At 39.0% G+C, this 22158-nt stretch overlaps 1 protein-coding gene across 1 annotated transcript in view; it reads right to left on the reverse strand.

The window, feature by feature from the left end:
* Positions 1–315: 315 nt before the first annotated feature.
* The window catches only part of XYLT1 (xylosyltransferase 1), a 253315-nt gene continuing 231472 nt past the window's right edge, over positions 316–22158 (reverse strand). The window contains exons 10-11 of the mRNA XM_075179751.1: positions 19465–19798; positions 316–5266 (exon numbers count right to left, since the gene is read on the reverse strand). Of these exons, the coding sequence (XP_075035852.1) occupies positions 4944–5266; positions 19465–19798 (657 nt within the window). The 3' untranslated portion in view covers positions 316–4943. The remainder of the gene's footprint in view (positions 5267–19464; positions 19799–22158) is intronic.

Consider the following 22158-nt stretch of genomic DNA (forward strand, 5'->3'; position numbering starts at 1 on the left):
TTAACATAGTTAAATGAGATGTAGAGCTCTGACCAGTGATTTGGTTGAAGAATCTCTATTCTCTGACTGCCAAAAAGCTATTTATGTGTATATATATATACATATATATTTTCTGATAATCCACAAAAGCTATATGTCTTGCAATTATTTAGTCGGGAGGAAGTTTCCAACAGTAGTATTAAGCCTTGCTTGTCTGTCTATAATTCCATTAATATCATTACCAAGCATCCTACAATTGGTAGAGGATGACAGTAATCGTTGTACAACCACTGCTGGACAATCAAGGCAAATAAACAGCAAGTTTTACAGCATAGACAAAAACCAATGGACTTTATTACAAATACAGCACTGTGAACAGCGCCAAACATTTTCGCTCTGTTATCAGAGAAGCCTGTACAGTTTCTTGCTGATTATAAGGCAAGGTAACATTTAAATCTTCCAAGCTTTGTTCAAGATGCAGGTAAAAAAAAAAATCAACAAAACAACAACAAAAAAAGAGACGGTTTGCATAGTTTATACATTCAGATTATTGTATGTTAATAGAGGACGGTTTTGTCAGGTTAGTTTGTGAACATTGAGAGGTAGCACAGGTGGTAGCACCCTTGGGCGACAGAATTCAGTAAACAAAAGTGTTACAGTAGAACCACTGAACCTATAATACAAGCTGAAAGATTAACAAACAGTCACAATTGTGTATAAGTAAACGTTTATATACCATTCACCGGCCTCAGCAGTTCACATTGTTAACCCGCTCACTAGAGCTATAATATCTCGTTATGTTACCCATCTCAAGCTTCCTTGCTCTGTTCTACTATATCATTACTGCCAGGAAGTCTGAGGTTAATCTCGAATATTTGAATATACCCAACTGCGCTAACTGTGCCCAACAGGATCGGTCTATCGGTCTATTTGGTATTTGGCCCAAGCACCGGATGGCCTTTTCTTTCATACTTGGGCATGAACATGCATGGGCATCTTTTTTATATCATATATATATATATATATATATATATATATATATATATATATATATATATGACAATGGTATTACTGGCCCTTATTATATATTTAGATTTAGACATCCATTAACAGGAAGCTAAAGATCTGGTCCACCATACATTGCATGAGTTTGGCAGGTGGTGATGGCATTATACTTTATTGAGTACAGTTACACTGATGCAGGTGCCAAGATTGGAGGATTTTTTGTTTGGAAATTTACATAATCTTTTCAGGGTCTTTGAAATTGTTATGACCTCATACTGAATACATTGTTTCTTTATTAGGTTGGCTGAATGTATGGAAAAACAGTCCAGAGATATCTGTCACTCTACTGTCAAACATTTTTGTTGTAATATTAATGACAGAAGAATTGATATTACATTTTGTTCTATGCAATGCATACTATATATTTTTAGGCTAAGTTCCCTTAGCACAAAAGAGACATGGAAAGAGCTATCTTGTGCCCACTGCCTGATGAAAGATCTCAGGTACCTTTAGATATCTGCAATAGTTGTACATTATACCAGAGTGAAGAACAGAAATAGGCTCTCTCACAACCTACAGCCCCGGTACTAACAAATGGAATGCCTGCCGTCTATGAAATAATCCCTTTTGGATCCATGACTGAACCATGTTTCCAACTAGTGCAATTACATGATTTTAAAACCAGTTGCATCTCCCAGAACCTTGATAACAGGGAATCTGTGACAATGACTGAACCAATGTGTGCACATCTGTAGATAGAGATAGACTATGCTTAAATAGTCGCCACTGGTAGAACTTGAGCATGTAATTTTACAAACATAACTTTACACAATATGTTCTTTGAGCATCTGAGATACAGGGATCGACAGACGTTCCTAGGCTTACACAAAATAGAATTGTATTACTTTTGGGTTATGTGGCAAGTTTGTGATATCACATTTATGCCATGCTTTTCAGAACCTGGAAGGTGGGAGTATCTCATTCCCACTTTCTTCTACATATCAGCTCTGTTAATTTAACTCAGTCTATTTTATTAACATGGGTATTTTGCACTTACTGTAGGAACTAAAACTGACCACCAAGGAAACATACATTTCTACACAAAACAATATGACGTAGAGACATCAACAGATTTCACCTTAGTCAATTAACTTCAGAGGGGAGTTTCAAGTGTGTTGCTGAAACACAGGCAGGGAAGGAGTTAAAAATGCCAAACTACCGTCATGGCAATTTGACCACATGTACTAGTTAAGGATTGCCACTTAATAAGTAGAGAATCAATTCTAAAAACTTGTAAAAGATCCCTCCAGGAAAGCTATAGAATAAACAGTTAAAATGTAAATAGTGTAAGCTACCCACACACTGTGCAGTTTTGCTAAATTTGCCAAACTGGTCAGAAATCATAGTAACTGTGAACTTTCAACCATGATCAAAATAAGGTTCAGTTCTGTGATCCACTGTGACAGAAATTCACGGGTCATGAAGAACAGTCATCACTCAACCCAAGATTGACACAGTCCAGCATGACACCTGCGGATCTGGATAGATGCAATCTGTCCACACCTCTATGAGCAGCCTTAAGGTTCACCTGTTGCCTACACTCAGTGGATACATCCATTTTTCAAGCTGAACTATTATTCGCAAAAATGTAGCCTATCAGTTTGGTGGATCAAGAGGCATTTTGTTCCTCCCACCTCAGTCAAGTTCCTAGGCTGAATATTGGCTGATCATACAAAGGGACTACCTATAACTTTCATTTGTATGAGAAGACAAAAAACATAAAAAGTCCAATTTAAAAAAAGAAAAGTCAATGTCTGAAGAGATGCATCAAATATGTTACCATTTAAAACTATGGTTTGAAAAGTACAGTAAAAAAATACAAATAACTGGGGAGTAGAAATCTATATATTACCAACAAGTCTATTCTTGGTTGTTACACAATAAAATGCGAAGCGCCAGGCCTTCACTGAAGAAAGGCAGCTGTAGTTAGTAAGATAACCTTCAAGCTGCAAAAGCAGCATTTGCTAATTAGTCATTGACTAAAAATATAAATAATAAAGATCTAGAATACATATTTCTCTACCTGCAGTTTACTATCGTGCCAGAGGTGGCAGTACTGCACATTTGCAACCTTCTGACTTCTAAGAACTTGGTGTTAGCACAGCTAACACTACTATAGAATTTCCTGGTCCGTTTGTGAGAGTCACATGACTGTGGCGCATTACATACTGCAGATCACTGCACGGTACACACTGCCAGGGTCAAACTGGCCATGTCAAGCACTGATTGATCGGTATTATAACCTAGCCATCAGGGAAAGATACATTTAAAAGGGAATTCAACCTTGTTAGGAGTATCAGCAAATCAAAGAGAGTATAATTAATAAAAAAGCATTGATGACAATGTAATTGGTACATTCGGGAACACGGACCAAATTTTACAAAATAGATGAAAGGGTATTTGTATGAGATTACACATGATGTAGGATCTGCGTTATATTCACAACTGAAACATCCATTCTTAAGTTACAGTCTGTACTGTAGTGTGGATAAGACAATTGATAGACTTCTGCTATAAATAAACACACATGAAAACAATGGCTGCCAAAGAGCTAATGGAACAACGTGGAATGTGCTTCTGGCAGTGAAGGGTCAAATGCTTAAATGCTGGAAGCTCATACTGATATAAAAAGCTGTCTCACCCAATCTATGGAGGTGGAGATGTCGCATATGGGAAAAGGAAGACTTCTCTTTCTTTGGTTCTTATTAATAAAGTAAACCCACCATAAGGGTTTTCCTCCCTTCACGATATGATGCAGTAATCTAAATTTTGCACATGCAACTTGCAGTGTACCTGCAAAATTTCACAGCCGGTTCCTAGGTTTATTACAAAGGGCTTTCACTGCACACATCTTAACCACTGAAAGACTCTAAATAATTATAGTGTGTAAAAATGTCAGGGCATCTTAAAGAGTACCTGTCGCTCAGACAGTGAAGGCAGCCTTATTGTGGGCATAAGCCAAAATGGATCAGGTCACTAGGAAGCAGTGACATCACTTAGGCACTTCATGAGCAATAGTCATGACACACGTTCTGTATTCATGAAACACTGACTCATAGTGAACCTGTCATAAATACAAACAATGACTGCTTCCACTTTGTGCAGGCAATGGGTGCTCTTTAACATTTTCCCTGCCAGGCGGGTTTATATTTCCCACAGGGAAGGGGTTCACGCTTAATCGCTGACCTTAATTACATCACAGCATGTCATGGTTTATTGAATATGATGGTGCAAAAAAACACAATGTGTTGTAACACATGCTAATCAATCACATGTTGGCATTGATCAGTTTAGTACTAATGAAAGCAAACATTTGAATGGTCAGCAATGGATACACGTGCAATACTAACTGTTTGAAATTAAGAATCTCTTCATCCTATAACCCTTTGGCTGCCAGAGTTGTCTGCAATGCCGTTTGGGACGTCTTTGGCAACACAGGAGTCATTAAAAGGCCACCTTTTGCTATCATTTTTTTAAAATGTGATGAAAGAAGCCATGTTCTTTAAATGACTTATGACATACTCCTCTTTAGAACGCTTCTTATTAACATCGACGAACACAAACATACACGCAAGTAGAAAAATAGGACATTTGTGCAAAGGGAGAAAGGGACTTCTCATGACTCAATAATAAAGGAAATCTTTGCGTATTTGAGCCCTTGGTCAGTTTATGTTGTTGGTGCTCTGCCAATTGTAGGGAAGTGCTATTAGTGTCAGTCTGAACATAAAAACCTACAATGGAGAACAGGAAGGAATTCTCAAACACCTGTTCTGGTGGACACCTCCTTGGGTAAACCCTTTCATTTGCTAAGGAACTTGTTTTTTTTTTTTTTGTTGGATTGGGGCAACAAATGGTTAATTTCCCTTTTAAATCCCATAACACGAAAGGTTCACCAGATGCTACCTCACCCGCCCATCATGTTTGACAAGTCCAAGTTCTGATTTGGGGTCGGGGCTGAGGGAACTCCAAGCTGTCTGAGAACAGGACTGCATGACTGGACAGGAGGATGGTCCTGTGGTGCAGATGTCCACTGCTGACCAGACATTGCTTGCCGAACTGTCAACCCAGTTTTCCAGTTTGGCCCCTACAAGTGCTGCATTTTTCTTTGCTTGATCCAAATGCATTGAGTTCATTGGTATATTCAATACTGGATTCAAGCCTTGAAAACTCTGCTCCATGTATGCATTTTTTGGTGGTCCTCCATGGAACTTGGCCACTTCATCTAAAATAAAAGAAAGCATCCTGTTAGTACTTGATTTCAATAAAGCATTATCTCATTTCCAGCACACTGTTAGTTGAATAGGTTGGTGGTTATGTGCAGAACATTTTGCTATGACTCATTTCTCCCACAAATAAAGATCATACTTGCCGACTTTCTTCAGCTCCCTTCCGGAAGCCAGCCAGTGGAGGGGGGCGTGAGGGGGGCGGGATGGCCAAAATCGCATCACCGGGAATTGCGGCGTTTGGGATCTAATTCTGCCCACTTCACTAGGAAGTGGGGCACTTCCTAGTGAAGTGGGCAGAATTCAGGAGATTGCCACACTCGCCCGGGAGACTCTCGCAAAATGTGGGAGTCTCCCGGACATTCCGGGAGAGTTGGCAAGTATGATAAAGATGTGCCTATTTCACTAAAGTGTGCTGTAGACAGGGTTTGGCTATAGGTATAAATCTTGCTCTGGCGAAGTGGTTAAATAAAAACACTAAGGGGTAAATTTACTAAATGGCGGGTTTGAAAAAGTGGAGATGTTGCCTATAGCAACCAATCAGATTCTAGATGTCATTTTTTAGAATGCACTAAATAAATGACAGCTAGAATCTGATTAGTTGCTATAGGCAACATCTCCACTTTTTCAAACCCGCACTTTAGTAAATATATCCCTAAGTCAGAAATGTGGGGGCCATGGACACAAGACAAAATATTACGTTTTTGTTTGAAAAATGACAGATAAAACAAAAGGTCTATTTTTTATTTAGAAAAAAAATGAATAACCACATACAGTACAGTCCTACTTATATGGAACAGGTTTTGAATCCACTGCAGACACATGAAGCTCGGATGAAATTAAATCCAGGATTTATGTATGATTGCTGTAAAATCATCTATGCCTCAGATTAGTGAAAACAAAACTCAGGACAGTTGATTGTTTTTGTCTTAGGTGGCAACATTTTAGGGGCAGTAGATGAGGTTCTCACCTGGACTCCTGGCACCCAGCCTACTCCTGTACATACGTTAGACATCTGCTAGTGACACACTGGTTGCAGGAGGGGGCTCGGTGTGACATCAATCACCTGGGTTCCCTTCAGAAATCTTTGTGCTAGCAGCATGGTGACTGACAGTGCTACAAGTACAATGTCAGTCAGTCTCTGCACTGCTCGTACAATGGCTGCAGGAAGAAGCCAGGTGATTGCTTGTACACTGTACTTCAACTTATAAAAAAATGAGTGTGGGCAGAATAAGAGGAAGGTGTGCCCCTGGTTTGCCTGCACCCATAGACACGCACAGACATGAAGGCAGAACGCTGGATACTAACTATCATGAACACAGCATACTAAGATAAATACTAACACATTCACAATACACATTGTGTATATAATATTGAATTTAGGAGCTACAATGAGTATTTATCAAGATTCATCACACCCAAAAGGAAGAATTTGAAAAGAGATAGATTTTAGGTCCCAAAAAGTAACTGTGATTGTAAGAACACATTAATGTCCCTACTGTCAACATCTTCATCTACTGTAGATGTATAAGTTAACATTATAACTGACCCATACACAAGCACTAACTTACATGTATTAACATACTTAGTAATTACGATACTTGCACATTTGTATACATTTTTATTTAACTTGACTTTAGCCAACATATTAGATGCCCTTAGCCCAGAGTGGGCAACTTTCCCTGGGGCAGTTTTCTCTTCGGGAAGAGAAGTATTTACATGTAGTATAATATGCAGCATACCCTCTGACATGACACCACAACATGTTGTTTTTTAAAAGTCCATACTTGCCACATTCCGGGAGACTCCCGAAATTCAGTAGGTCTCCTGGACTCCCGGGAGAACAGGCAAGTATCCCGCAAACGGCAACTTGCTGTCAAAATGACGCGATTTGCGGTGAATCGTGTCATTTTGGCCCCTCCCTCACAACAAAATGTTTTTGTCGCGGGGGAGGGGCCAAAATGATGCAATTCACCGCGACCCACCCCTCCCACCCTCCAACCACGCCACCCTGCCCGGGATCTCCTGGAATGAAGTTTTAAAAGGTTGGCAACTATGATCTCAACCCATACTGCTTATAAACCTGTGAATGCCTCTGGGAGTTAGGGACAGATGGCAGACTGACTGGAGAAAGTGTTTTACTCTTATTAGGTGCACATTTGTTCCCAGCATGAACCAATAGCAAATTCAGTCACATGACGCACGTGGAACAGCTTACAACGAACATAAATGCAAAACAAGGCAACACTTTTTTTGTCTGTACCACTGCTACCCACTGTGGCTGTCACAACAACAAAAACGCATTTCATGTCACAAACTACAGTTGCTGTGTAACTTTAGCTCCCTTCAGCATGTTTACCTTTTTGGCACTGTTATTTGAAAGCTTTGAAGTGAAAATGTTTTTTTTCTCTCTAGACTGACATTTTTATTAGCTACGCTGTATAAATCATATCGGGCCGCAGCAATTTAAAACGGCAAGATTTTTTTTTTTTCATGAGGTAAAACACAATAACTGGCCAGTAACCAAAACAACATATGCTGTATATTTGAAGTTAATAATTACACTGTTCACAGCTTGAATTTCATGTCAGGATACAAGAAGCATTTATTTCATCCTGACTTCAATAAATGTAAACTGCAGTGAGTGGGATGTTTTTTTTTTTTTATTATTATTATTTCAAACTAAATGCCATTTAAACCAATTTATAAGGTTTGGGGTGATTTTGCCCTTTTTAAACTTTCAACTGCTCTGGAGTCAGAATGTTCCAGATGCTATTAAACAACCATTGGCTAAAGTTTTGAAGGAGTGGAAAGTTCATTACTCAAATTATGTATGGAGCAGTTATTTTCACTAGTCAAAGGACCATTCAGATCTAGTGACATCACACAGACCAACATAAAGAACACTCTTGCTGAAATAGAGACACACTGTCAAAATTCAACATGGCACGTAGACGTAACCATTCACATATTTCTACAAACTTTTTGGACATGAGAAGACTGCTTTCTCACAGACGGTCGTACGTTTTATTTCAATACCCTATTCATTTTTTGGTCAACATTAAACTGACGATTTTGCAAGTTATCCAAGGTACACACCATCTAGGACATAGAAAGGACTTATTCAGCGCCTCCATAGCTAGAGAGGATAAGTGTTATTTTACTTGCGATAACATTATGTGGCCAAGAACTCTGTGCATCTGTCAGGCAGGCAGTGCCACGCAGCCATCCAGTGACACTGAAGCTTTCTTTCCATAGAAGACATGTCAGATATTGGCAGTAATTGGGAATACAGACATCATTCACTGGTCAGTGCTCCCAGTAAACAAACAGTTGTGCACTGTATTTGTGAATGTATACAAATCCGAAGAACACACTGCCCCGAGACACTGAGCAGATATATAATGAAATCTACGGCTGTATCAGAAATGTTCTGAGCTGCAGAATTTTCATACAAAACCTAAAAAGTAGGCATCTAATTCCGGGACGGTGGTGGCAACTTGCAAATCACTGCTTATGCTATAGTGTTTACCGGTCTACAGCCAGTTACTTAGTGTTACAGAGCATATTCATGATCAATTCCCCATCATGGCAATAACTGTAATTGTTTAATTGCTGCTTATTGTGGTGATAAAAAATTAGTTATTGCCTGGATTTATGTAAAAAATATCTTGGCTTCCCGTTCCAATAGTTAAAATAAAAAATAAAGTATAGAAAACACATACACAAACAATAATTCATGTTTATATTAATATTATATTTTATATTAATTTTATATTAATAATTTTTATATTAATATAATATATGACTTTTTTTAACATACATGAAAAAAAATTTTTCTTTTTTCTTTTAATAATTAATTTAACATTATTTAAACATAAGTACTGCGTACAATGTACTCTTAAGAAGACAACATTTTTTAAATGCTTATGTTCTGATATCTGAGATGGTACCACTGCCATATTTGTTAAAAAAAAAAAAATCTGTAATAATATTCTTTGCCATTTGGTGAATAGGGGCCTATATTTCCAAACTGCGGTGTAGCAGGGTGTAATCGCCATAGGTGGGAACTTGTTACATACCATGAACTGCTTTTAGTTGTTGCTGCATGACTACAGGAGACAGAATACTTGTATTATGCTTAATCTCTTTTTCTGCTGGTCAGCAAACTTTTATTTTATTCCCATTTATTTTCTCATTTATCTCTGTTTACAGTTGTAAGTCAGGTATAAATAATTGGTGTGAGCAGTATTTTAGATGCACATGATAATCATTAAGGGGTTGAAAGTAAATGAAAACATTTAGTGAAATTGTCTAAATGCAGGTCACTAGTTAAATGCACACTTGCCTACCTTTATAACAGGGGAGGCCATGTGACAAGTGCAGGAGGGGGCCTGGTGGCCCTGTCCCCTGCTATAAAATGCCGAAATTCACGGCATAATTGTCTTATTGACGTAATCGCATGATTAAGCCTTGCCTCCACCAAGACCCAAGACGATGTCTACTCTTCCGGGAGGACTCCCCGAAATTCGTGAACCTCCCGCAAATTCTGGGAGAGTAGTCAAGTATGGGTACATGTAGCACATGGTTTGTCTTTAAAGTCTGACATGCTTTAGTAAGAATGCAGCCTTGTAAGAAGTAATATTATCATACTTCCCAACCATGCCGATTTAGGTGGGACTGTCATGCTCTGAGGGCTCTGTCCAGACAAACCAGATCTGGACAGCTTTGTACCAATCGGTGTGAAAGTTGGGGGAGATTCTGTCTGGTGAATGGGTGCGCACATGGCAATAAAGGGGTTTGGAGGGGAGGGTTGGAGGAACGGCGTGTAGTGGTCACGCCCCCGTCCCGCTGAGGGTGAAACAAACGTTGGAAGGTATAATATTACATTCGAGCACCATAAATATACAGATAATTTGCTCAAATGAAGTAAAAGTGTCACTCTTACCAAAGGCTGCTTCCCTGTCCTGGGGGTAAATGTATCAAGCTGAGAGTTTTCTGGCGGATTTGAAAAGTGGAGATGTTGGCTAAAGCAACCAGATTCTACCTATCATTTTGTAGAATGTACTACATAAATGATAGCTAGAATCTGATTGGTTTTTCAAACCTGCCGGAAAACTCTCAGCTTGATACATTTACCCCTTGGAGTCCCCACATGAGGTTACTGAGGCAGGGGTGGAGAAGGCCATTGCCTCATTGTTTGGAGTTGTATTTACTTTACAATAGTGTATACATAAATATGTACATGTGTAAATATTTGCATGTATTTAATTTACACAGGATGGGGGGAAAAATGCCCATATAAGGTCATTTATTAAGGCATTAGGGCACCACGTATGGCCAGCACAGCCTGTAGGTGCCATGGCATTGAGTCTACCAGTGTTTGTAATGTAACACCATTCTTCCACAAGGAAGTCACTATATTAAGGCCTGCTTGGTGGTGGACAATGCTGTTTGAGGTGTTGTTTCATAATATCCCATATATTTTCAATTGGCTTTAGATCTGGTTACTAAGGCCAGGACATATGGATAGCATAACTGTCATGCTCAGAAAACCTTTGGGTGACCACACATGCTCTGTGGATACCCTCAGGCAATAAATGTTGCAACATGAAGTAAAGATGATAACTCAATATCATTAATTAGCACTTAGCATTTTAAGAGAATGACTGCACCTAAATTATGCCTATTCTATTAGAAACAAGCAGTCAAGGCTGTAGAGTTCTTTAGATTGTCACCACATGTGCACTCTCTGACATCCCAGTGGTCCCAGTACAATAAATAGTGGTCCCTGAGATTCAATAAAGATTCTACAAACCATTGTTTTCCACTTTATTATACATAAAATTAAACCTACTTGTTCTATTATTTTTCTCTTTCAATCTAATGTAAATTGGGATTGATACAAAATTATACCTTGAGACACTCTTTCACTGAGAACCAACCACAAAAGGTGTTTACAGTGTCTGCTTGTGATTGGCTGACAGTTAAATTGGAGCCCAGGTTACACCAGTCATGGTCATTTAGCAGTGGCCATTTATAGTGAACGGGTGGGTTGGTTTTGAAGGGGTATTTATATGCAATTTTTATTTTATTTTTTTTAATTTAATTTGGACACAGTGGACCACTAAAAAAGAAAGGAAGATTTTATTTCTGATTTGAAAGAAGAAAAAATATTTTATATTTAATATAAATTAAATATAAAATACCAATATACCAATATAGTGGTGTCAAAATTTGTCTTACAATTGTGTGTATATTATTTATGTTAACTCTGGGACTACTGGCGTGGCAAAGATGCCACCCAGGGGGTAAATGTATTATGCTCTGATTTTTGCAAATCGCCAATATCCGATGCCTTGGACAGCAAAATTTAAAATGGCAATTTTAAAATTTGCTGCCAAAGTCGACAAATATCGTCAATTTGCAAAATCAGAGTATAATACATTTACCCCCAAGGCTCCCTGCCTCGAATATGAAGTGCCTACTCATCACCTGAAAATAGTCTGGTCTGTTGCAAACTCTATGAAGGTCTACAGACTATTCTATCCCTTCCAACTTAAAAATTGGAGATCCACAGAAGAGCAGGAGAAAAGGGGTATATTCACTAAACTGTGGGATTGAAAAAGTGGAGATGTTGCCAATAGCAACCAATCAGATTATAGCTGTCATTTATATAGTGCATTCTACAAAATGACAGGTAGAATCTGATTGGTTGCTATAAGCAACATCTCCACTTTTTCAAACCCGCACTTTAGTAAATATACTCCAAAGACTCAATTCAAAAAGGTGCTATTTAATGGCACCTTAAAATTCCTACTTTTTTTTAACATATAGGCTTCTATTTTTGTTACAGTACAATAGATTCACTGTCACATAAACTATATTTACTATATTCACTGTCACATAGACTAATTCTTTCTTTATCCAAATCACTGTGAAAATTGTTTTTGTTATGTATCCTTTGTAAAAAGAACAAGGTACATTAGCTCACAGCTAATTTTGAGGAGAGGGGTCTAAGTTAGTGTCTAGTCTTTACCAGGGAACCCTACACAGAGGTCATGGACTCCCGGGGACTCAAGGGTTTGACCCACTATACATCAGCTGGCACAAGTAGGACCAACTATAAGGTCACAAAAAAGATAGTAAGGAACAGGTCACGGGTCAGATAACATTAGTTCAAAGTCAGAATACCAGCCAGAGGCTAGGATCACTAGCAGGCAGGGGTAGTATGGAAACAAGACAAGTCGGTAATGCACAAAACAGCACAAAGGTCAGGAGAACTAAAAGCATAAATAATACCTGTTGCTCTAGAACATAATTCATACAGGGACTCTGTGTATACATAGACACAGGACATTGTTGATATACAGACACAAACCATTACACTTACCCAAACACAGAACATTCTGCATAGACAGACAAAGAATATTGTGTAGAATCAACAAAGCGTATACACAGAGAACATTGTGCCTAGGCAGACATAACATATTGTGTATACACAGACACAGAACAAAATACATATATTATTGTAAGTATGAAATGTGCATTATCTGTCAGTAGTATATGATATTTTCAGCAGCCAAGATCGGAGTCCACTTCTGCCAAGTTTAATATGACAGAAAGCAGGAAAACTAAATAAATGGCTAATTTGTTAGATGACGCCAATACACAAATTAAAATCATTTCATTTCCACTGGCATGTATGCTAATTTCTAAATCTAATAAAAGAGTCTGTTCTGCTAAATGCTGCACTTTTCTCAAATGAAAACATCAACTTAAATGCCACCTTTAACCCTTTTAGTGAGGCTGCGTTAAAGCGGATTTCTCTCTACTTACAAGAAATAAGATTTCTGTGCCCCAAGGAACAACTATTGTTTATTGTCTTTGTGTCAGGAATGAAACAATTCTGGTGAAATTTGATTTCAAATTTAATTAAGTAAATGCGAATTATTAGGCTTAGTAGATGAAGAAACTCACTATCAGGTCTCCTACCACACAGTTGTGCAATTTTCATCCAAGGTTTACAAACTCTTGTGTTGTTGTCTGCTATTCAGGTTGGAATGACAGCACTATTATAATGTGATTGAAAGTTCATTTATTATTGCTTGCCTATCTCTAACGTCATATGGTTTGAAGTGACGGTGTCATCATCTCAGAAGGACAAATTTAACTAGAGATGGTCACTGACCCCCGTGTTTTGGTTTTGGATTCGGTTTTGGATCTGGATTACCGTCGTGTTTTGGTTTTGGTTTTGGTTTTGCAAAACCTCCATTGCGTGTTTTGGTTTTGGTTTTGGTTTTGTTTGGTTTTGTTTTGCTATTTTTTGGGAAAATCCATGTTTTTGGGCCTAAATTAACCCAATTTAGTGCTCCAACTGTTTTAGAGACAAGTAATCTAATTGTTGAGGTAATAAATCATCCCAAAAAACAGTTTAATTCTTCGTTGGTAGGCCTATTCTACACACAAAACAGATTGTCTTCCTCTCCATCTATGCATATTGGCAATGCAGCCATCGTCTTTGAATGTATATTACACCCTACACTTATAGTTAAATATGTAAAGAAATGGAAAAAGCCAGTTTGGTTTCTGTCTCTCAAGGCCCCCCTCCACTTGTATAAAATACCAAAAAATTCAGCCATTATAGACTGTACAATATTAATTGACATGGAGAAAGCCAGTTTGGTTTCTGTCTCTCAAGGCCCCCCTCCACTTGTATAAAATACCCAAAAATTCAGCCATTATAGACTGTACAATATTAATTGACATGGAGAAAGCCAGTTTGGTTTCTGTCTCTCTAGGCCCCCCTCCACTTGTATAAAATACCCAAAAATTCAGCCATTATAGACTGTACAATATTAATTGACATGGAGAAAGCCAGTTTGGTTTCTGTCTCTCTAGGCCCCCCTCCACTTGTATAAAATACTAAAAAATTCAGCCATTATAGACTGTACAATATTAATTGACATGGAGAAAGCCAGTTTGGTTTCTGTCTCTCTAGGCCCCCCTCCACTTGTATAAAATACTAAAAAATTCAGCCATTATAGACTGTACAATATTATGAAAAATGGACAAAGCCAGTTTAGGGTCACTCTGTCTATGACACCCTACCCTTAAGGATAAATTGCCCTAACAGCAGCCTTTCAAGATGGTATGTGATATGGAAATGCCACAAGTCCCTTTCCTCTTTGGGGGTAGATTGCACCCTACACTTACATAGAAAGTTTTAAAAAGATGTTATCGGCATCATCTTCAGCTTCATCCTCACCCTCATCAGTGTTATCGTCATCATCACAGACTATCAATTCATCGCCGCTTGAATCCGCCATTAGAGAACAGTCAGTGCTTGCATGTCTTGGATGGTGAAGGCCTTCCTCGTGGAAGATGTAGTTCATTTTTATAAACATCATTTTCTCCACATTTTTGGGAAGTAACCTTCTACGGCGATCACTGACTAAGTTCCCTGCTGTGCTGAACACTCGTTCAGAGTACACACTGGAGGGTGGGCAGCTTAGGTATTGCAAAGCAAGTTTGTACATGGGTTTCCAAATAGCTTGCTTTTCTTCCCAGTAAGGAAAGGGACTGTCTGACATTTCCATATCAACTACCTCTTGAAAGTAATCCTCCACCATCCTTTGCATGTTTATACTCATATTGGATGGACTTATGGGCAAAGTGACACTTTTTTTTGAAAAATCCTTCAAACCAGCCCAGATGTTAAATTGTTCTCGTCTGCCCCCTGTGTCTTCCCTGCTTCTTTTTTGGAAATTTAATTTTTTACGAGCAACAGCTTGAGAAAGTGAAGGAGGACACGTCGTCAAGCCGAGGCCCAGTTCAGCGGCCAACTTGCTGAGCAATAGCTCCTTGCAAAAGTTCACATCTCGCTCATTTACAAGTAAAGACTCAATGTAGGTTTTAAACCTTGGATCAAGCACAGTGGCCAAAACGTACTGATCCGAGTTCAAGATCTTAATAACTCGAGGATCATTGTGAAGCGAATTAAGTACTTGATCGACAAGGCCAACATACTTTGCTGAATTGCTTGCTTTCAGCTCCTCCTTCATTTTCTCAAGCTGCTTTTCCAATAGTCTAATTAAAGGAATGACTTGGCTCAAACTAGCAGAGTCTGCACTGACCTCACATGTCACAACTTCAAATGGTTTCAGCACCTTGCACAGCACTGAAAGGATTCCCCACTGTGCAAGAGTGAAATACATCCCCCCTCCTTTCCCAATGTCATGACTTGTGCAATATGCTTGGATGGCTTTGCGCTGTTCCTCCATCCTCTGAAGCATGTACAGGGTGGAATTCCACCGAGTTACCACCTCTTGCTTAAGTTGGTGGCAGGGCAAGTTAAACTGCTCTTGGAGCTGCTGTAATCTCCTACATGCTGTGGCTGAATGCCTGAAATGGCCTGAAATTTTACGGGCCACCGAAAGCATCTCCTGCACCTCACGGTTGTTTCGTAGGAAGCTCTGCACCACCAAGTTGATGGTGTGAGCAAAACAGGGAATATGTTGGAAATCACCCAGCTGTAATGCTCGCACTATATTGTTGGCGTTATCTGAAATGACATACCCTGGGGAGAGTCCGAGTGGTATAAGCCATGCATCAATCACATCTCTCAGTTTGCGTAACAAATTGTCAGCCGTATGCCTGTTAGTGAAGCCGGTGATACAAAGAGTGGCCTGCCTGTGACAAATGTTACGTAGTGGTGTACATGCTGCTGCTGTTCCTGCTGGTGAAGGTGAATGACCAACCCAGTGGGCTGTCACAGTCATATAGTCTTTGGTTTGGCCACTTCCACTTGTCCACATATCTGTGGTTAAGTGAACAGTGGGCAGAATGGCATTTTTCAGCGCAATCTCTACATTTTTACACACTTTTTGGTATAGTTGTGGAATAGCTTTACGGGAGAAATGGTGTCGCGATGGAATTCTGTAACGCGGACACAAAACCTCAATTAACTGTGAAAAACCAGCTGCGTTTATGGTGGAGATTGGACGCAGATCTAACACTAACATTGCAGCCATGGCGTCTGTGATTCGCTTGGCGACTGGGTGACTGCTGTCATATTTGCTTCCCCTCGCAAAGGATTGTTTCACAGTTAATTGCTGAAATGTAGGACTGCTCATTTTATTCACCTGCCTCTGGGATGACGATTCACCCCCAGCAGCAGCAACAGCAGCAGCAGGACTAACGCTTTCTTCAGAGGAATCAATAATAGTGCCGGAGTCATCCAGCCTTAAGTGGGATGCCGGGCTAACTCTGAGCGCTACTGAGGATATTGATGAGGATGGTGTGGTGGGTGTATTTTGTGGCCGTCGGTATGTCGGTGAGCGGAGGGTCTTAGCTGATGAGGGAGTGCTTGTATTCTTTTGGGAAGAACTTTCAGCTTTTCCCAACACTTTGCCATGAACTCTCGTTAAATGGCGTAACATAGACGAGGTTCCAAGATGGTTAAGGTCCCTCCCTCGACTGACTGTGGCTTCACATACACTACAAATGGCTATACAATTGTTGTCTGGATTTGGGTAGAAATAATTCCACACATAAGAAGTGGATTTTTTTGTTTTATGCCCAGGCATGACAATGGCCTTTTTCTTGTCACGTGCCAGAACTGCTGCCACTGGTGCAGGACTTACACAAACAACCTCATCCTCATCAACATCCTCATTAGCGCCCTCGTCGCCTACACAAATCTCCCCCTCATCCTCTTCTAATTCCAAAGTGGCATCCTCAATTTGGGTATCACCGGCTACACTCGGGCTATTAAGGCACACATCAGCAGAATGCTCACGATTAGACATCCCACTGTTGGATGGACTCTCCACAGGGATTGTTGTCATTTGTGAATCAGAGCAAATATTCTCCTGTAATGCCTCACTGGTATCTTGCAGCTCAGCTTTGACGCGTAACAGTAGTTGTGCACCAATTGTAGGCTGGGTAACTTTTTGGGATCTGCCACTAATAGCCAAAGGTGAAGGCCTCATTCTCTCTTTGCCACTGCGTGTGTAGAATGGCATGCTTGCAATTTTTTTTTTATCGTCACTTAACTTTTGCTCAGTTACACTTCGTTTTCGCTTCAATACAGTAAATTTTTTTTTGGTTTTTGTTTTTTGCACTAATTTGAAAACACTCTGTTGTTTGACATCGCCTTGGCCAGATGACGTACTGGGAACACTAACATCAGGACTGGTGACAGAACCTGGTTGCTCATTTAGATCATATGTGGACTGCTTTGAATCCATTGCGTAGATACTGCTGACAGATATGACTTTTGACAGCCAGAAATATTAATGCACAATTAGGGAGGACACCCCAAAAACACTGAGGAGTGCTAAAATTTATTGAGTAGATACTGCTGACAGATATGACTTTTGACAGCCAGAAATATTAATGCACAATTAGGGAGGACACCCCAAAAACACAGAGGAGTGCTAAAATTTATTGAGTAGATACTGCTGACAGATATGACTTTTGACAGCCAGAAATATTAATGCACAATTAGAGAGGACACCCCAAAAACACTGAGGAGTGCTTAAAATTATTGAGTAGATACTGCTGACAGATATGACTTTTGACAGCCAGAAATATTAATGCACAATTAGAGAGGACACCCCAAAAACACTGAGGAGTGCTTAAAATTATTGAGTAGATACTGCTGACAGATATGACTTTTGACAGCCAGAAATATTAATGCACAATTAGAGAGGACACCCCAAAAACACTGAGGAGTGCTAACATTTATTGAGTAGATACTGCTGACAGATATGACTTTTGACAGCCAGAAATATTAATGCACAATTAGGGAGGACACCCCAAAAACACAGAGGAGTGCTAAAATTTATTGAGTAGATACTGCTGACAGATATGACTTTTGACAGCCAGAAATATTAATGCACAATTAGAGAGGACACCCCAAAAACACTGAGGAGTGCTAACATTTATTGAGTAGATACTGCTGACAGATATGACTTTTGACAGCCAGAAATATTAATGCACAATTAGAGAGGACACCCCAAAAACACTGAGGAGTGCTAACATTTATTGAGTAGATACTGCTGACAGATATGACTTTTGACAGCCAGAAATATTAATGCACAATTAGGGAGGACACCCCAAAAACACAGAGGAGTGCTAAAATTTATTGAGTAGATACTGCTGACAGATATGACTTTTGACAGCCAGAAATATTAATGCACAATTAGAGAGGACACCCCAAAAACACTGAGGAGTGCTAAAATTTATTGAGTAGATACTGCTGACAGATATGACTTTTGACAGCCAGAAATATTAATGCACAATTAGAGAGGACACCCCAAAAACACTGAGGAGTGCTAACATTTATTGAGTAGATACTGCTGACAGATATGACTTTTGACAGCCAGAAATATTAATGCACAATTATGGGGGACAACCCAAAAGCGCTGGGGAGTGCCAAATATGAAGAAAAAATAATAAACCTCTATCCTCCTCTCTGCACTAGCGATTTTGGTTAGAGCAATTGCAAGAACAATATTGTATTCTTTCTCTGTCCCTGCTCTAATTAGCCTATGACTACACCCTGCTCTCTCCCTCTGTCAAATGGCGATGGATTGCTGTGGAGGCGTGTATTTATAAAGTTGAAGTATCGCGAGAACCGAGTCCCGAGATCCGACGACGTCACAATGACGTTCGGCCTCGATTTGGATTCGGAATTGGCGGGAGAGTACCGAGCTGCTCAGCTCGGTACTCGGATACCCAAAGTTCGGGTGGGTTCGGTTCTCGGAGAACCGGACCCGCCCATCTCTAAATTTAACATACATGGTTGTCCAGAAAGAGGAACAAAGAAGAACACAATTGTGATAAAACCAGATTAATGTCTGTCTAGATAGAGGTGTGGTACGTAAAAATAAAAATAATCATTTAGAAGTACCCTATTCCAGACATATAATTGCTTCTGGAAATCAGGTGACAACCTATGTCTGGTGTTTAAATATTCTTTGACACCACAAAACAATTACATGTTACAAAGTGTTCTGTGTGTACGTTTCATGAAACTGAACTTTACCGGAGATCTAAGTCGGCAGGAGCGAGGAGACAGAGGCGGCCTTTTCTCATTAAGTACAGAATAACATGACGGCACAGTACATTGCTCAATGTTACTATATTAATAATTACTTTAGACATGTGTTATAAAGCATATCGCACTTACCGATCTTAATGGGTTGCCGGTTGGAAAATGTAAGTGGCGTTATCAGAAATCTAGTTTCGGCTACAGGGACCCAGTGATGTAGAACTCGTATAGTCCAGACCCCAGGCCTGAGAGGCACGTTCAGGGGTGGCTTGTAATGGGTATATTCTGCAGTAGATTCAATAAGAATATCATAGGTAGCAGCAATGACATTTATAGGATCGATCCACACAACAGTGACTGTTATATTGGGGCCTTTCCCCCATTTTTGCATTGCGATTGGCTCATCCATAGGCCCCATAACACCGCCAAAATTCCGGAATATTCTTTCTTTGGCATCCCACTCCGTTCCCACCTAAAGTGCCGACAGTGGAAAATGTAATAAATATAATTAATTTTCACTACTTAAAGTAAATATATGACCGAAGCAGTACACTTTAAATTATTTATAATGTACACAAGCTGAAATAAGACTCACATTTAATTCACAAATGTGCCCCATCCGTAAGATAAGAAATGCTTCTCTCGTCTGTTTTTTATTGATAAAAAATGATTTATAGTAGCTTATAACAAGAGAACATTGTTTTATGTTTTTGTGCGGAATAAATCATTTCAGTAAATACCAGTGTTAGAAAGCATAAGCTTTCATTTATAAGAGAGACGGTGGGGGAGGCTGGAGCAAATAGTCATGTGACTGCTCTGGCAGCTGCAGTCAAGTATAGAAGCTGTGGGACTTGTGAATATAAGATGAAAAGTGACACATATTTATTGCCATACAGTCATTAAAACCAATAACTGATATTAGTACAGTCATTTATAGGAGTGATTTTATCAATAAATGATAATGGCAACTCTTTTCCACCCTCAAACCAGCAGAACTGCAGCAGACATATCTCCTGGACGTCTCACATTGAATCTGAGAGATACTGAACCCCAGACTCAGCCTCCTTTGGGTGCCTGTGTAACTGGTCATTCTCCAACCCATGGAGGTAAGAGGATTATACACTTTACCGCTCCAAATTATCTTGTGCTGAGACCTGTGATTGGATAGTGCATTTGTGAGAGATAAAACATCTGCTTTTTGCTAGTTGTGTCTTGGTTGGATGTTTAACATTAAGGGCCTGATTCATTAAGGAAAGTAAAGCAAAAAAAATGAGTAACTTTGCATCTTGGCAAAACCATCTTGCATTGGAGGGGGGTGTAAATTTAAAATGTGGTGGCAGATTTATAGTTGGGGTAGGGCATGTTCTAGATCAACTTTAAATTTCAGTGTACAAATAAAGCTATAAAGTATTTGTGTGCTACATGAAAAAACAGGCAGTTTTTAACTTATGTACAAAATAATAAACTAATTTGCACCCCTTGCCATGTAACATGGTTTTGTCCAGGAGAAAACTTACTTCTTTTTTTGTCTTACTTTCCTTAATGAATCAAGTCCTAAATATTTACTTTGGGTGGACAACTCTTTCAAAACAATTATTTGCCAATTTTTGGTGAAAGGTCAACAAACAACAATAAAAGAATACATACCTAGAATAAAATAATACATACTAAAATACAATAGAAATCATCACACTCATTGTAAGTGGTTATAACATGTTGGAAGGTAAAATGTCATATATTCTTACAAACTAAAAGAGATACTTCGGTTCAGCAACAAATTGCTTCTGTAAACTGTACTCATATGCTGCAAATAAAACTGGAGTAAGTTGGTATTTATAAACTGATTTTTTTCCCCTCCACAAATACAACTTATTATTGTGTAATTTTTCAATATCATATGTTTATACACTTGTGCAAAAAGATCTGGCATGCAATCTGTCCCAATCCTTTGCTGAAAGCTGCCATCCTAAATAGCTGATTAGGGTGGAGGTTTTTATATCACTTTGGAAAAGCACATAAATCTCACACAGTATCCTAGATATAAACTCTACAAATCAGTGAATATCATGCACTGTGTATTATCTTCATGCTTCAATATACAAAATGGAATATTTTCAGTTGCATTGTCTTAAGCTATGGCTATTCCCCGTTCACCCCCAAAATACACAATGCAGCTCATGTACATAATACCCTATTAGCAATTTGGTTAAAAGAATATTTATATAATATTTAAACATTAATGTTCCTATAATTACAACACATATTATATAAACACTGAATTAATATAATGTAGAATTTGTATCTTGCCAGGCTGTCCTCGTGGGAATGTAACATCCTTAAGGCAGCATAACTATTTAATAAACTCACCATATATGTAACACTGTTAATTATGCTGATTACTAATCTGCAGTTAATGTGCATTTTATTGCTTAAAGGGATGCTTTGGCAATTTCTTTGTCATTTTTCAGAATGTATATAAGTAGTGCCTAAAAACTAGACAAAGTACACTAAACATACACAGACTGAAAGACCCTCCATACTAAAAAGTTATAATACACTAAACCATAATTTAGTCTTACATAACTTTATTGGGTTGTTGTGTCTGCATTTATTTCTGCTCAATGCTACTAAAATTAATTTATAGTTATGAGCAACAACACAGAAATAAGGCAGTGGAGAACAGTTTGTACGGGTAAGTGAATGGGTAAGCATGGCAATATGGCATCTGCAGCAAGGAGACCAATATTTAGCTCCTTCTGATTGTAGGACAGCACGGTGGCCTAGTGGTTAGCACTTCTGCCTCACAGCACTGGGGTCATGAGTTTGATTCCT

Source organism: Mixophyes fleayi, chromosome 7 (genome assembly GCF_038048845.1).
Source record: "Mixophyes fleayi isolate aMixFle1 chromosome 7, aMixFle1.hap1, whole genome shotgun sequence".
Taxonomy (NCBI): Eukaryota; Metazoa; Chordata; class Amphibia; order Anura; family Limnodynastidae; genus Mixophyes; species Mixophyes fleayi.